This window comes from Protopterus annectens, chromosome 5.part1, assembly GCF_019279795.1.
Source record: "Protopterus annectens isolate FY-2018-M chromosome 5.part1, PAN1.0, whole genome shotgun sequence".
NCBI lineage: Eukaryota > Metazoa > Chordata > Ceratodontiformes > Protopteridae > Protopterus > Protopterus annectens.
This window is the reverse complement of record NC_056736.1, coordinates 388,863,592-388,881,308: the sequence shown is the minus strand read 5'-3', so window position 1 is coordinate 388,881,308 and position 17,717 is coordinate 388,863,592. Positions and strand designations below refer to the sequence as shown.

The 17,717-nt window shown below is 42.2% G+C and overlaps 1 protein-coding gene across 1 annotated transcript in view; it reads right to left on the bottom strand.

Moving 5' to 3' along the window:
* Nucleotides 1–16,846, bottom strand: part of LOC122803170 (gamma-taxilin-like) — a gene marked incomplete at its 5' end in the record, with an annotated part of 754,895 nt that extends 738,049 nt beyond the window's left edge. Inside the window, one exon of the mRNA XM_044072786.1 lies at nucleotides 16,664–16,846. Within this exon, the coding sequence (XP_043928721.1) occupies nucleotides 16,664–16,846 (183 nt within the window). The remainder of the gene's footprint in view (nucleotides 1–16,663) is intronic.
* Nucleotides 16,847–17,717: the final 871 nt, after the last annotated feature.

Genomic DNA, 17,717 nt, shown 5'->3' with positions numbered 1-17,717 from the left:
TCACATGTACCGGGATTTTGTTCCACAGCATAGGGAGTCTCTGGGTGATGAATCTGTCCCTCCAGCACGTTCTATTTATAACCGTGTCAAGGTTTAAGTCTCCCGCCCTTGTGGTTCTGAGGGATCTAGATTTTTTGAGGTGAAGCATATTCATCAAATCTGGGTTTGACATGGCCTTATATGTCAGGCACAGGTCACCTCTGAGCAAGTGGTATGAGACTGAATAGAGCTGGAGTTCTTTCAGTCGGGCAGCATAAGACATATTTTTGAGACCCTTTATCCTTTTGGTGAGGAACTTTGGGGCCTTTCAAGCTGCAGCAGGTGTCTGGTCAGATACATTCCAAACGGGGCATTGTACTCAATCATAGGTCTAATGAGTGATGAGCACAGGGGGACGATGACCTCCCTTGATCTAGATGTGAATCCCTTCATGATCAGGTGGGCGATATAGAAGGTTTTCCTAACTACTTTAGCAACATGAGTGTCAAACGGAAGGCTACTGTCAACCTGGGTCCCCAGATCCCTGATGACTTTTTCTGTGCTCAGTGGATTGCCACCTATATGGTAGCTAGGGGTAACCTTGTTTTCCCGAAGGGTATGACTATGCATTTTTTGGCGTTTAACTTCAGGCCATGGCTCTGGCACCAGTTATCCGTTTCTGTGAGGCACTTCTGGAGGATATCCGTGTCAGATGTGTTTTCGACTATGGCCCAGTTTGCAGTCATCTGCAAACTTTGTCAGCCATAACCCTCCTGTGTTTGCTTGTACTTCAGAAAAGTAGATGCCGAACAAGAGTGGACCCAGGACTGAGCCCTGTGGGACACCACTTGTGACAGGCTTTGAGTCTGACATGGCTCCAGCAACTCTGACCCTGTGGGTTCTGTCACTTAGCCAGTTTGCAACCCATCTTGTGATGTATGGGTTTACATTCAAGCTGATGAGTTTTTCGATGATACCTGAGTGGGGTATTGTGTCAAGGCCTTCGCCAGGTCGAGGTAGGCTGTATGGACTGCCTTTCCTCATCAATGGCCTTGGTGACTGTCTCAAAAAGTCAACCAAGTTTAAGAGGCAGGATCTGCCTTTGACAAAGCCAAACTGGGTTGGATCCAAAGTCTGCAAGTTCCCTATGTCTTTATTTATGAGTTCCATTATGATCCTCTCCATGGCTTTGCAGATAAGGCTTGTCAAGCTAATGGGGCGGTAATTTCCAGGGTCGGTTGAGGCACCGCCTTATGAAGTGGGACCACAGTCGCCGCGCCACTCCTTGGGCACGATCCTGAGGTGAGGCTAAGATTAAACAGCTGTCCTAACTGTGGGTTTAATTCCTCGTTGAGTTCAAGCACACAGCCGGGCACCATCCGGTCCCATGGATGCTGTGTTTTTGCCTTAGTGAGGGCAGTTCTCACCTGGGCGTTGGAGATGTTTGGGGGCTACAATCCTCTGGAATAGATATCTCTTCTTTTGGGGGTGGAGAAGTTTGCACTGAACCTGTCAGCCAGTATGTTGGCAATGTGTGTAGGTTCAGTAATTTTCACATCATTTTGAACTAATTCTGAGCATATCTGGGAGTTTCCTCCTAGGTTTCTAACATAGCTAAAGAAGGCCTTATGATTGTCTTTAGAGTCCTTGGCGATTTTTCTCTCAAAATTTGCCTTGGATGATTTTATGAGAGCTCTTAGTGTTTTACTTATAATGATCAAAGGTGTCTTACCTTTCAAGGATTTTGCTCTATCTTGTAGTAGCTTCCTCCTTTTGTTGTAGAGCTTGTTTATGGCTGGGGTCCACCAGACTGGACGCTTGCCTTTGGTACAGAGAGTCTTAGTTTTGTTTGGGATTGCCTGATCCATGCAGTCCTGTAGGTGCTGGTAGAAGGCATTTGTAAGTGATTCAGCGGTTTGAGTAATGTTTACCACTGGCTCAGGGGCCTTAAAGGAGACCACACTAGTTTTTAGAAGTGTGAAATCGGCTTTTGAGAAGTTTTTCACTGTGGTCTTTTTGTTTCAGGTGGGGCGGATGAGGACCTCCATCTAGATTAGTTTATGATCTGATCTCACCAGTGAGGGGTATACTTCGGTGTTGAACATTTTGATCCCATGTTCGTGATGATGAGATCAAGTATGTTTTCTCCTCTTGTGGGGATGGTGACTAGTTGTTCCATGGCATTTGAGTTTATGAACTCCAGGAATCTTTGGGTTACAGTGTTCGGGCTTGAGTAGTGTTCCCAGTCTATATTAGGGTAGTTGAAGTCACCTAGTATGATGGTGTTTGGAGATACATTTATCCCCTCCAATGTTTTCAGGAAGGCCATGTGAGGTTCCTGAGTTTGAGAGGGTGGCCTGTAACATGCTACAAATTGCAGAGCAGTCTTGCCTATGGTTAATTGCACCTGGATGGTCTCCGATGCATCGTGCGTTGCCACCAACCTTGAGGTGTGGGTGTCCTTTATGAATATGGACACCCCCCCTCCTCTCTTGGTGTTGTCCGGATTTTGGGGCCGGAACGCATGATATGAGGTGAAACCTGTTAGTGCTGGGGTGCTCTCAGGAGCCTTGAACCAGGTTTCTGTCACAGCACAGACATCGATGTTCTCCATATTGAGAAGGGCCTTGAGTGCGTGCATCTTGAGATTGAGACTTCTGGCATTGAGCAGCATTACCCTTAGTTTTTTTTCTTTTTGGTGTTCTAGGGTGGTAGGTTTAGAATTTGAGCCTTCCCTAAAAAACACCCTATCGGGGTGGCAAGAGCCTTTGCCAATATCCGGAAGCCCAGGGGTGACAGGTGCAAGCCGTCCCTTGTGAAGCAGCGTGGCTTGTCCAGCATGTCATCCCAGGCAGACAGACATTGGATCCCCTTTGAATGACACCAGAATTTAAGCCAATTATTAAAGCTGATCATCTTATCACTGTATTGTGGCATCATTCTAGGTGAAGGTAGGATACTGCTCAAGGTCAGGGTCATACCTGCCTGGGCTACATAATCAGAGAGCTCCTCGATGTCCCTTTTCATGTAGTCCAAGAAGGTACGTCTCAAGTCGTTGACACCAGCGTGGACAATGACTGAGTCGTACTTGTACCTGCTGTTGAGAGACCTGAGTGCTTGCGTTATGTGGCGGATTCTAGCGCCAGACAGGCAGCTTACTGTGACCTTCTCCTTACTCAGTCTGGTGAGCGGGACGTCAGCGTGTCTGACTATGGAATCAGCAATGACAAGTGTGTCTGGCATTTTGTTTGGCCTTAAGGGCTGTGACTGTTTGACACTCTGACTGTGTGGTCTATGTGTTGCATGTGTTGGGTCGTGAGGTGGTAGTTGTTTGGGTGTCTGCTTTGGTGGCCTCTGCTGTTTTGGTAAATTTTTGATCAGAGCCTCCATGTATGTCTTTGTGTGAGTATGTATATGATTTGAAGCTGTGATGGTACTGTGTGTGACTGGGTATGCATTGTGTGTGGTTACCTTCTCCTCCTGTCTGGTCTTGCCAGTCCTATGTTGAGAGAGCTCAGCCTCCAGTATGGCCGTATAGTTGCATCTCTTGCATGTATTTGTGTTTTGTGGGAGAAGGAGAGGATTGTCTGTGTACATGAGGCAATTGTAACATTGCCTCAATATTCCCAGGTTCACCAGTTGAGCTGGAGAGGACACTAGCAACTGATCCCTCGACATACTAGAAGTAGTAGATAAAGAGACTTTCAAAGGACTCCGGGGGAAGTGGGTTTTAGGCTGGTGGGGTACTATCTATAATAAGAGTGCTTTATCAAGGTGCAAGTACTGTAGGAGTAAGTGCTAGGCTTTACAGATAGAGAATAGTCTACCTGGGAATCAAGTAGAGATGAACTTTTCAGTTATAGGATATGCTGGTTAGATCAGCAGTACAGCTCGAGGAAGGTAGTTCTAAGGGAAAATTTGAAGAGTGGAATTTAGATGGCCGAATAGTTTAACCGCCGCTGCTCTTGTGTGCAACAGTGGTAACTCAGCTAACGCGTTTAGCGTGTTTTATAGCAGGGGGCTGAAAGGAGCTAGGAATTGGCCCAAAACGACCAATGGACTACTAGTTTCTGGCTGAAACTTCACCAAATCGGACAAAAAGGCTGCTCAGTGCTTCCCACTCCCACTGGTAAGCAAATAAACTTCCCTCCTTCCTAATAAGGCAATGGATCAGTAACAGGAACTAAAAACAAAGCCCAGGGATCAGCAACTCTGAAACTGGACTACTCTAGTTCAGTAAGGTGGGAAAACAAGAGATTTTTTTTTTTTTTTTTTTTTTTTTACAGAGACAAGGAAAAAAACAGACAGTAAATGCTATAAATGCTGTAAATCGGCTAGCGCACTTTAGTGTGTAGCCTACAGAAACAGTTCGCAACAATTAGTAACTTAAAGTGCAATAAACAGTGTAAAATGCAGAAATCACTTAAAGTAGCAGTAAAACAGGCGAAATGCAGTCGCTAGCTTAATAACAGTGGGAAAGCCACAAAAAATACTTATATCTGGTAGAAAGTCACTCTTTTAGCTCTCTGCTGCTTGGATCACTCTGCAGGCCACCACGAGGTTCTGTGCTGAGTTGGTACCGCACACACACAAACCCCACTCACACTAACTCGCATACATTCCCTTTGCTGATGTAATTGCAACTAGAGAGCCTTCTGCAACAAAAGCTTTACAGGACATAGTGGCTGCTGTTTCAAAAGGAGGTCTGGTGAGATCATGCAAAAGTAGTTTGAGCTTTCAAGGAAGAACCAGGTCACAAATGGGAAAACTTCTCCCTTGGCTAGCTTAGGAGCTACAACAGGTGTATTATCCATGCCAGCAAGGAAATGGTGACGGTAGCTAACAGCAATTTAATAGCAGAATAAGGATAGTCAAAAAAAAAAAAAAACACAGGATAGCCTATAAAGGTGCAAAGGAAATATCCAAGCCCTTGAAAGGGGACCAAATGGAAAATTTCTTCCATTTACTAGTGTAAACGTTTCTGGGAGGAAGGATGTGAATAACTAAGAGTTTGGGATTCCTAAACATCATCAGAATTGGAGCAACCATGTGATTAACTTGGAGTGAAGGCTTGTGTGAGGTAGACCCAAAGAATGAGCAAATCAGACTTGGAACAGGGTCCAGAACCCAGGGCAGGTGTAGAAGGAAAGGCCAAAGGAAGGGGAACCAAACTTGTCAAGGCCAGAATGGGGTAATGAAGATGACAAGTCATTTCGAAATAGGCTGATTTATAAAGAAATGATTATTAGAGGATTTGGGGGAATGTGTGTACAGTAGACCTAGGGACCAAGCATGTGGAACATCATCCCTTGGTGACTGTTCCTCTAGCAGGATTAAGGCACAGAAACTGCACTAACTGCTGGACAAGAAAGCAAACAAGTCATAGCAGGGGGTGCCCCAGTGGTGAAGACTCCACATCTCCATCTCCAGATTCAGGGACCAGTCTTGGGGCAGAAGAGTGCCTGCTCACACTGTCAGTCAGGATGCCACTGTAGCCATGCATTTGGTAAGCACCCAGGGAGCTGTGATGAGGCAAAAGTGCACAGCCTGCAACTGACAGTGATTGGATCCCAGCAGAAGTGCAAAAACCTCTTGGAATACCTTGCTGTATGATGGTGCACATCCTTGAGGCCTACCAAGTACATCCAATCATCCTTCCTCAGAAGAGGTAGGATGGACTGCACTGTGACAATCTGGAATTTGGCTTTCTTGACAAATCAGTTCAACTTGCAGAGATCCCAAAATGGGTCAAAGGTCCTCGCTTTTCTTTGGTACTAAAAAGAATCTCGAACAGAGATACAATTGGAATTGGGATCTTTGGAAAAGGCTAAAAGCAAATTACAAAGGAAAACATGAGTAATGTGGGATCAATACATGCATAGGAGGAACGGGGTTTGAAAGAAAACAGAATATGAATGAGCTATGTAATGTCTGGCTGCCAATGATTGGATATATTAAAAGTGATGTATAAGATTTACAACTGCAGTTGTGTTGGCATAACTTGTAAGGTATAATGTTTGCAATGGAGATTGTTTCATTATGGTTTATTTTCATTTATATAAATTTAAGATTGTCCGAGTCATACATGAAAATTTAATAAAGATTTTTTGTTTAAAAAACTCAGACAATGGATCCTTGTTGGTCTGGTGGAACTCCTTAGATGACTTGTTTGAGAAGCAGTTTTTTGACTTCCACTGTTGCCTACCATCACTGATGGGGTGGCACATCAAGCAGGGATATTTCTAAGTCCTTTGCTGTTAACAAAAATGGAATTTTATAAACTCTAGACATGGGTCAACACCCACACATCTGACATGATGGCCACCCAAGCCTTTGGGTGGACAGCTAGGTGGTGACTCCTGACTGAATGCAGGGTACGACAGTCAGGCAAACCTATCAAGAGTGCTGGAAGGACTTCCTAGCAGAAGCCCTGGTTCTGCAGACCATCTTGCTCTGTGGACAGCGTCCACTGTAGATGCCCTCTGCTGCAGTGGGAGCAATCACTAGCAGGACCTGAAAAGTCTGCAGAGACTTGCGGGGGGGGGGGAGACCATTTCAACCCTTCTGGTTCCTAAAGAAGGACCTCTGAGGGGCAGAAAAGTGAACTCCAGTGGCAGACATGGTCTTCCCATCTTGCTCACTACTAGTCAGTCTTTCTGACCTTTGGACCAAAACAGGAAGAACCAGCAAACTGAGCATTGACAAAGAATGAGTTAATGTAGTCCACAAAACTGCACAAGTGCATCTAGGCATGATAGCACATGGCAATACTGGTGGTTGCTGCTGGGGGCGTTCCATCTAGTGCACTGGACAACATGGAAATGGTGGATATAGTCTACATAGTCAACAACTGGTCCTCCAAGGTTTTCTAAATGTCTTGAGGCTGCTGAGTCTTAATGACCTCTGATACTTTAGCAATAAGGTCCCAATGAAATCTTGTCAAATTGGTATGGTAGTTCATTGCAAGGCAAAAGTGGCTGAAGTGTACTTGTACTTTCCCAAATGATTCAAAGCCTGAGATACATTGGGTAAATGAACAGAACTTTTCTCTGATATCTTTTTCACAGCTGCTGCAACCACAATGGCACCCACTGAGACTCTTACTTCAGTGGGGTCCATCTTCAGGGGGAACAAAGATTTTCAGAGTTCTGGGGGATTGGTCCTACAGCACGTTCACTCCAAGCCCTCTGAGGCACCAGGTCCACAAGAGCATCTGGAGGGGTAACCACCCAAGACATGGATGGACCAGAGCCAAATGCCTCCAGAAAAAAATCATCAAGGGAAGGGGAAGGGGCTACAGCGCCCTCCCCCAATGCTGTTACAATAATTCGAGCAAATCGCCAAAACAGGAGTCCTTGCAGCGGCACTTGTGGGAGTCACCCCCTTCATGGAGGTCTGTGTCCTCAGTGAGGGATTCCTCAGGAGAATCTCAGTGCTTCTTCTTGCACTATTCGCTTCTCATGTACCTACCTGAGTGGAGACACACAAGAGATGGGGACCCTAACACCATGGCTGTCTCTGAGCCAACTGATGCACATCCACAGGCACAGATAGGATGAAGAGATCAGGACAGATCAAATGCACCTGCCGATGCTTCCATTGCCAAATGGGAGAGGATCCTCTCTACAATGTTGAAAGCCGAAATCAAAGCTAGATGGACCAGACCAGGCACTTTTCGGATCCAGAGACCAAAGCAAGACACTGGCGCCAACTCATATTTAAATCATAGCCAAACTATTTATAGCCAAAGCACCCAAGGGGCAAGGATGACTCAAGAACCCAGAAAGTCACGCCCAACCCTGGGACATCGGCTCTGAACACTCAACTATGACAGTGTTAGAGTCCAGAAAATCAAGGACAGTGTGTTAGAAGTGGCCAAGCCATCAGCACCACCATGGGGGGGGGGGGGATTTCAGCTCGACCAGACAACCCCAAAACCAAAGAAACTGGGGGAGGAACCACAAGACTGAGGAGCCAAAGCCTCATGCTTCAGGGCTGAGGAGACGGGGATGATTCCTAGGTTCATCTGAGCCTGAAGAACGGAATGCAGAAGTTTCTCTAGATCCGATGACTTTAGGCTCCCAGTCAACCTGGCTGACTTCTAACAGACCATAGAGGGTGGCTTAGATATCTCAACAGTCAGATCTGAAGTTTGGCTCCAGAATGGTGATGCTTGGACCTGGGTGGGGAAGGAGAATGTCCTGGAGAAAATTCTGCTTGAGTGATTGGACAAAAGGGAGAGTGGAGTCTGCCCAAAGAAAGAAAAGGGTCCCTACAGAAGAAAACTTGTAACTCAGAGTGGAGGAGCTGGAGGACTCAGAGACCCTGATAACAGGGGATCAGGGCTGATGCATCACCAAAGGTCCCCAAAGGGGTGAGAACTGGAAGGGCTGAAGTTCGATGAGCCTTTGCTCTGGCTGGTCAATGAAAGAGGAAGAGCACTTCCACTGTTCCATTTCTTTACTGCTACAAAGAAATTCTCTTTACTTATAAAAAGCCTGACCATGACTACGACTGACAAAGTAACACAACAGAGTAAGCACAGCAAAAAAAAAAAAAAAAAAAAAAAAAAAAAAAAATAATTCAAAAAAAGATATGTTGCTGACAAATCTCAGGGACCATGATCCCAAACTCAATGACTGCAAACAAGATTGAAGAATGAGCAGTTAGAGCACAGAAGTATAAGCAGAGAAGGCCGAGCTCCTAAACTGAAGATTCTGAGAGTGCAGGCACCTGATCAGAGTTGGATCTGATAACCTACAGGTTGAGAAGGATGGAAAAGTCACTGGATCAAAAATTTTACTATTGCCGTGACAAATTACACAAAATCAGTACATTCAGCAAAATCAAGTAGAATTGACAATTTTCTTCTCACCTACATGCAGATAAAAAAAAATCTAATTGGGCCTGTATTCTAGTCTCTACCCCAGATAACAGATACAGTAAGCAAATTATCGCTATCATCTGCATAATACCAATAATTTATTTTTAATTTATTTATTTTTACACTTGTTGACCAGGACAGCCCGACTGGGTGGTTAGGCCTTTTTCAGTGGAGGTCTGGGGAAAAGCCCCAAGATAAAATGAGACTTGCTGTTGAATACACCAAGATGAAAATGTACATACATTTAAGTTACACTGGTATTAACACAAGTAAAAAGTACACAGATTCAGATATTTGAAGTACACATAGTACATCAGTAAAAATGACAGCTACAAAAATTATGACTATACACAAACTTTTCCTATAAAGACATTTTGTACGTAGTACAAATTTTTTGTCTAGCATTAATAAAAAATTTGTCAAGTATAACTTAAATGGTTAAGTAATATTATTTAAAGGACTTAGTGCTAGTTTAGTCAAAGTATTAGAAGATAGTAGGTATAATACATGAAGGTTACTTAGTAGGACATTGATTGTGAACTAAGAGAAATAGTACTATTCATCCGGGATCAAGACAGAAGCAGCACCATGATTTTGCTAGATGGGTTTTTAGAAGTGTTTTAAATGTATGGGGGTGTGCAGTAGATAGTACTGACTGAGGGGTCATGTTCCATATTCTAGAGATACTACTGGAGAAAAGAGTCTCAGTGGAAGTTATTAGGTCTAGTTACTTGGAGGAGGCGTTTATCATAAGAGCTGAGATGTCTGGTATTAGACTGGACTTAAAAGTAGGTTTTGAAGAGCTGGACATTTTTCTGGTTGATATATTATCTTATGGGGAGTTGGGTGAATATAACGGTGGTTGGGTAGTTCGAGCCAGTGTAGATACTGCAGTACGACACGGTGGTGGTACTCTATATGGGGACTTGTTAGCGAATCAGCAACTTTATTATAGCATGCCTCAAGTTTGGTTAGCTTGACTTTCTTCAGGTTGGTGAAAATGGTGAAGGCATACAGGAGGGGGGGGGGGGGGGGGGAGTAAACTAGTCCTAGAGATGGTTACCACAGAAGTAGTAAATCCAAAAAACTACTCAGCCCGTAAATCCAAAGATTTATTTTTCACAGTAACAAACTTGACTTCTCTCTAGCGCCTCGGCAAATGCCTTTAACAGAGTATAACAATACCAATTCCTCATTTCATTTATATATTAAAACAGCATTAATAAAACAATTAAGAACAATTCATCACAAGAGCCACTTCCAATTAAGCTCTCTGTTTAACCCATTAGGATGCAGGGTGTCAAATTTTAAAATAAAAAGTTTATTTTCATTGCAATTTATTTTTTTAAACAGGTACCTCTTTCACAATGCACTTTTTCCAAAATAGTACATTCTAATTTACTCCGATTACTGTTGTGGTACATTTTAAAATGTAATCCTAATGGGCTTTCCACCGCATGAACCATGTTCCCACGTACTGGTGAAATTCCTCAAGTAAGCCTAGTTTTGTTCTAACCACCTCTGTCTTTCAGTGGCAGTGGCCTGCGCATGAACTGTGTCACAGTACATATGAAGCTAGGCAGTCAAAACCCTCGTTCACCTCAGGAACTGTGAAATATGGTTTCGACTGGCACCCCTTTCAACTGGTGTTACAGTGGACACAGTTACATCTGAAACAGTAGTATCTTTGCAAGGTGTTCAAGCCGTTCACAAGAAACTGCAGTCGAGCTACATGGTGTCCTCTCATCCCTTTAAGTAATGTCATTTTCTCATTGTGTTGTGTGAGCTCATGTCACTGCCTATGGAATTATCCACTTGTTCTGGGATCTTGCTAGTATATTTTTGACTGTGTGCCACTGTCCTCAGGTAATCAATTAAAGTCATGACATCAACAGCCTCCAAGCGAAATGAATTATTTGGACATTCACCTTAAGTTTGATGGGGTGACTCTTGAAAGTGGTATCCATAGGAAGAAAACTTTTTCTAATTCTATGCTCCACTTCAATAGTTGTCACCCTTACCTCCAAAAGAAGGGGATCATCAAGGGGCAGATAAGGTTGTCTAGGCTGGTGAGCAATTCTGACACTTTCAAATGGGAGTTGTTCCAACTTGTAGGGATGTTTTCAGATAGGGGGTATCCTTTGAAACTAACTCTGAGGGTCAAGCATGAAGTTTTAAAGAAGATAAATGCTCTTTATCAACCTATTCTTTGTGCTGGATTACCTGAGAGACCCCCCAACATCAGTATGACAGTTCTTCCACAATGGTCCTTAGATATAACCACCTAGCTCAAGACATTGTTCTAGCCATTAACAATGCATGGCATTCGGGCCTTAAAGATTCATGTAAGGAAATTCTTGGTTCTAAACCTGGGATAGTTTACAGCCGAGGGAGGAATGTCAAAGACATCATGGAGAATTCCTCTTACAAGTCTCTAATATCTAGAATGTACAAGTGTGGGACTTGTAGGACATGTAAGTATATCAACGATGGTCCATATGCATCTATCCCTGGTTACAGTCGTTCATTGAGTTACCCAGGGAGGTGCAGTTGTAACACCAATATGCTAGCATACTTAGCAACCTGTACCAGCTGCACCAGTTTTTATGTAGGCAAAACTGTACAGAGGCTTAGGGAGAGAATAGCTGAACATATTAGGGCCATCAGAATCAAGGATGCTCATAATGCATTATACAGGCATAGTATAAGTTGTACCAACTTCAAAAAGTTTCTTTTTTGTCATAGACAAGGTGAAGTGGAATGAAAGAGGAGATCTAAAATTAAAGGTGGAAAACCTTGAGACAATGGGGCAATTTAGGCTAAATGTTATGCATCCACCAGGCCTAAATGATAGTATAGCTATTCTTCCTATACTTACACATTTTAACAATGCATACATGCATTAATATATATTTTAAATGTTCTTGATTGCACGATTCTTTATATATGCACAGTTTTACTTTATATTTCTGCAAGATATTTTCAATTTTTGGTTGAATTATGCTTTTACATCAAAGACAAATAACTGATTTTTCTTATTGTTTTTATTTTAATGTGATGATGTCATTAAATGCAGATTGGTCAGTTGTCAGGGGAATATGGTATTTAAATGATGTTTGTATTACCCAACTTTACTCTGATGAAGCCATTCTCATGGTGAAATTGCTTAGTCGGGACGTTTTTGTCTGTGTGCTATTAAATCAGTGACTCCACGTTTGTGTTTGGTTTTTACTTTATTTTTCTGCGCACAAACTACGTTCCCATGTACTGGTGAAATTCCTCAAGTAAGCCTAGTTTTACTCTAACCAACTGTCTTTCAGTGGCACTGGCCTGCGCATGAACTATGTCACAGTACATATGAAGCTAGGCATTCAATGCCTTGTGCGCCTCAGGATCTGTGAAATATGGTTTCGACTGGCACCCCCTTTCAACTAGTGTTACAGTGGACACAATTACATCTGAAACAGTAGTATCTTTGCAAGGTGTTCAAGCTGTTCACAAGAAACTGGAGTTGAGCTACATGGTGTCCGCTCATTCCTTTAAGTAATGTCATTTCCTCACTGTGCTGAGTGTATGAGCTCATGTCACTGCCTATGGAATTATGCACTTGTTCTGGGACCTTGCTAGTATATTTTTGACTGTGTGCCACTGTCCTAAGGTCATCATAATTAAAGTCATGACATCATCAACAGCCACCCTGCTGTCAACATCAGCCTGCACTGTTAAAGCACGGTAAGTGTTTGATTTAAATGCGTTATGAATTTAATCAGCTATTCACTAACCTTCAATACACTGCACAAATATGGTTACCGCAGTGGTCTGAAACTACTTGTGTTTAATGATTCTAGTGGCATCCTCATCTAAATTGGGTATTAACCCCTTATACAGAAGGTATTCCTCATCAGGAGTTATAGGTTGGTGTGTGCAAGGTTCACTTTGCCTGCTGCTGAGAACTGCATACTGCCTAGCTTTTGTCCGTGCATGTCCCAGCAGGTAAATTTGCTCTTTTCCTACATTGTGCCAAGGTACGGTTACTATCCCCCTGCAGCACTGATGTCAACCACTACTTCGTTGCATGCCTTAGCTCTTTCCAGCCAGCTTTGGCCTCCCATTTTCCCAACAGACCTTTCTTATACGTCCTCAGAGCATCCATGATGTCATTTCCATCTGGACTACAGCTGTCACTGCAGTTTTTTTCCCCCCAACCTTTATGCACATACATGCCCAGTTAAACCACTCTTTCTTCTGTGTCTTTTTTCCCCCCTCTACTGCTGCAGCATTTTATAATCTGCAAATACTAGTGCATAGTTGAACCATTCTCTCACATGACTAAAATATTTAATTCATGCAGGTTCATAATAAAAATTACATAAGTGTATATATTAATAGTTGTACTTTCAATGCTATTACATTGACAAAGTTGTTACCAGAAAACCCCTTAACACATGCATACACCATTAAAAATGGTACCTTACATGCTCCCAAGCCTGTCAATCACTCATAAGCCTGACAAGTCTTAACAGTAAAACAATGGCTCTGAACAGATCTCAAATGACACTACCCACTGTGCTTTCTTGCTGATTTATGAGTTTCCTTGTTCTAGTTCCTTTTAGGGAATTAGCACTTTTCCCAGATGTGATTCATGTGCGAGTCATGCTGATGTGAAATGGTCACTTGAACATACACAAATTTTAAGTGCAGTTCACCCACACTCCAGCATGCAACAGAATTAGCAGAGTAGCTACATCTTTCTGTTAATACTAGCAGCTAAAATAGTGCTGTAACTTACTCCTAATGGAAATCAGTAGTAGCTTGTCCAAAACAGAACTCAATGCCACAGACACACCAATAAGTGTCCAGTCACCTCTAGGTTGGTATATACTGCCCTGCGAAGACCAGCAACCAAATCCAATAATGTAAAACGATTTATTGTACAACATAAAAATAATTAAAACCATGAGAAAATTGTTAAGCGCCATCACCCATCAATGTGGGCTTCTTCAGAACACCATGTTTGTTACAAAGACGCCTTACAACATAATTGGCGCCAAAAAAACTGTTGATCATTTCAAACATTTAAAGCCATATTGCAGCCATATTACAATGTAAACTGATTAGTCTCCCTCCCCCCCACATTCCCCATTCCATTTTTTCTCAGTGAATATTCAGTTGTCCAAAACAGAGCTATACAGTGGTTGACCACAAAACAAACTGACTTACAGACTTCAAAAGTAGTTATGTTACCACATATAAACACCATCTCTAACACCTATGAATCAACCAAAAGGAAGGAAAATTAATTTTCTGTGTGTACGCATATGGACATATACCTGCTTACACAAGCATACCTGTATGTGTGTATTATATGGGAGCACTTTTTATTAATCAAAGCTCTCAAAGGCTGACAAATTTTGTTGACAAAATAGATGGTTGATAGGTGCAAGTTGCAGACAATCCCTAGGGTTGGGGAATATGCCCTCTATGCCGGGGATTTTGACATCTTTATGTTAGTATTTACAATTAGCAGGGGTTATGGGGGTGCAGAGGGCTTGCCCCCTTAAACTGTTTTGTTTTGCATAGTCTAAGACTGCCTCAGAGAATGCACATTAGGGTGTACATTTTTTTTCTACCTTTTACAGTTAAAGTTACCACCAGCAGGCTACTAAGAAAAAACAGTGTGTAATAAAAAACAAATGCTGCACAAGGAGAAATGAAAAAGCATCAAGTTTTTGTTTGCCTAGCGAATGGAACAAACTACCAAATACATACCCAAGCAACAATCTGTACCATCACTTAACACCAGTCAGCAAATGTCACAATCCAGTTATGTTCTCCTAGAAACTGGCTCAGTATACGTTAAAAATTAAGCTACACTAAGCCAGATCTGGTTATGTACAAGGATAAACATCCTGATCATGGTCTGGGCAAACTAAGCTCAATTAGCAGCTGGGGCATCTGTGACAGCTGGCAGGGGAGTATGGGTGTGCCCAACCTGGGAAGAGATGGTCGGCTGAGCTAGCAGCACAAAGCCAATATTTCTTGTAGAAGGGGTGGAGATCAAAATATGTTGTCCGAGGGCAGACATTAGGCTCACCAAGCCACTGAAGGATAGTGGCTTTCAGTATGGGTGTGTTGACGTAGGCACTTGTATGGGCCCTCAATGCCTTCCCATACAAGTATGCACTTGTATGGGAAGGCATTGTGGGCCTCCAGAGTGACACTGCACATCCCTGTCCTGGCCAGGGGAAGGGTTAGGGCCATTAGAAACACCCTCACTTGTCAGGAAGCTGGTAAAGGCATAAGCACCCTCATGGCTACTTGAATGAAGGTTTCCTCTACACACTACTCCCCTTACTCCAAGTAAAATTCCTGAGTAAGGAAATAAATCAATCCTATATCTACATCACTTCTTCCACTAGCTGTTCTCACTTGCTGCTTACCTCCCATATTTATTACTAAAATGAATCCACATGTCTCTTCTCCTCTAAGATCTGCTCATTGTTTCAACTGTCTGCTGGTTGTTTCGTTTTTGTGCGAGAATTTCTTCTCCTGGGCTGTGCATGCAAATAATATACTGTGAGCAATGTACTATACTTCTAAACAAGCAAATAAACTAGGCTGCATTCAACTTGGAAGGTGTGTCAACTCGCAGAAACAAGCTGAGGTTTAAATTCAAAAACTATCAAATCTCCACTTCTCTCTCCTGACCATCTATTTTTAAAAAAGGAATAAGGGATATACATTAGGACTTCATCTTATGAGTAGCAACCTTAGGAAATGCATAATTAGGAAACATGCACCTTAGTTACATATGCCTCATCTTATTTACTTCTAAAATATACAACTGTTATCTGATGCTTTTATTACTGCAACAGTAAATTCATAATTTCTAAATACTATAAGTACTACTATACATTTTCTGTAGTTACTGTAAATTTCAAACTATATCCTGTACATTATGCTATTTTGATATGGAAGGTTTTCTTCCAAAGTCCTCTCTGAAAATAGGCACCACCCACTAGTGCCAACACAAAAACACATGCACAAACAGAAAATTCCTCATGGATGCCTATAAGCAGCTCTTGCCCTGCTGATGAGAAACAAACAAGCATGGCTACCATTAAAAGTAAGGAACTTTTATAGAAAATAAGAAAGGCAAAGGGAACATACAATGACATCTGGAACAAAAAGCATTGTTGCCTAGAACAATAATACACTAAAGTTTTTAAAAACGCAGCTTCTCTATTCCAATCCTGGAAACGAGTAAAGCCAGACTACAAATACCTGCACCGCTGTGCCAAATATACAGGATTAGGAAAAGACAACTAAACAAATCTGTTTCGGAATGCTGATACACAGCAGGAGATATTCTGAGAAAAACGTTAGTAGGAATGTTTTCCAATAATATGAAGCATCTCAGTAATTTATCATGAGCCATCACTACTTTCAAAATGCATTTAAAAAAAAATTACCCACATGAAACTGAAGTTAACGAAAACTGTTCTTCCATTGTCATAACAGTACACAAGTCCAATCATCCATGAACACGAGATACTAGAAATTGCCACTACGTTTCAGTGTCGCCAAGATGTAGACACTGAATAACTCCCCATGTGTCCTCCTAATGCTTTTTCTTTCCTTTAATCATATTTTGCATATTCCATTTAAGATTATGTACACCATGCCTGGCTATCACATTAGTACAATCTTTCTAGAACCTGCTAAGAGTACTCCAAAAAAATCTCATACCAGTAAAAAGTGAAAAATCAGGTGCACCCATTTTTTTCAAAATATGCCTACCTTTAATGTTTTGTTGTGACGCTGCAGCTCTCGGCAGAGACTTTCAAGTTTGCTGCGTGCTAGAATAGCCTTGCTGTGTTCACTCTGCAAATGGACTTTCTCCTTCATGATCTGTGCCTGCTTCTTTTGTATTAGTTTCATCTGCTTCTGCACGCACCTGCTCTCTTCAAGCTTAAATACAAAATTTCAAATATTTGCATGAACACAAATATTTTCATTCAGTCTTTCAGCAATACTACCAACATACATTTACCAAATAGACAAGCTGAAGAAAAACAACTGCAGAAAAGCCATAAAATATCAAGTGATTTGCAAGGAGACCCCTCCTTGGAGGAACTTCAACAGAATGAATCTTCTACTACTCTATTTCATTTTTGCATATGCAGTGATGTCACCAAGTACACAACAAAGCAGCATACCCAACTCCACAATCCCAAGCTAAATAACCACTAACAGTACATTTCAGGCAAATTAGGAAAGAACCATGTAGCCTTGACTTCCACACAATTAAATACACAACTGCATGACTTACAGGAAACTTCAGCCAAAGCTGAATGGAACTAAAATCCAAACACAATGGTAAAAGCAGCAATATTTCTGGGAGCTCTCAGAGTTACAGTATGAATGCATTCATTTTACCCAACAATGGGGATGCTCCCTTGGTGGGTATAAAACTGGGCTAAATCCCAAAAAGTAAGTTAATCTAGGTGAAAAGCAAATAAACACCTAAACAGAATAAAGGTGGCCGACTCCTGTATTCAGTTTATTTGGTAAGTCTGACAAAAAGTTCCATGGGACAGAGGAATAATGCCTCAAGTGTGATCCAAACAACATATGTCTGATTATTGGCCCAGAAGCCAGGCAAGGAAGATGACTGAGTCTTGTATACCTGCAGATGGCTTCATCTGCTGCAAGACAGGCACCCAAGCTAAGACACTGAATGGTAACAGGACAGCAAAAAATTCAGGGAAGCACACCCACTAAACATTAGTGCTGTGAAGGGGTACAGTGTGGAATACATAAAACATGCACATAGCACCACTTCCAGTACTGC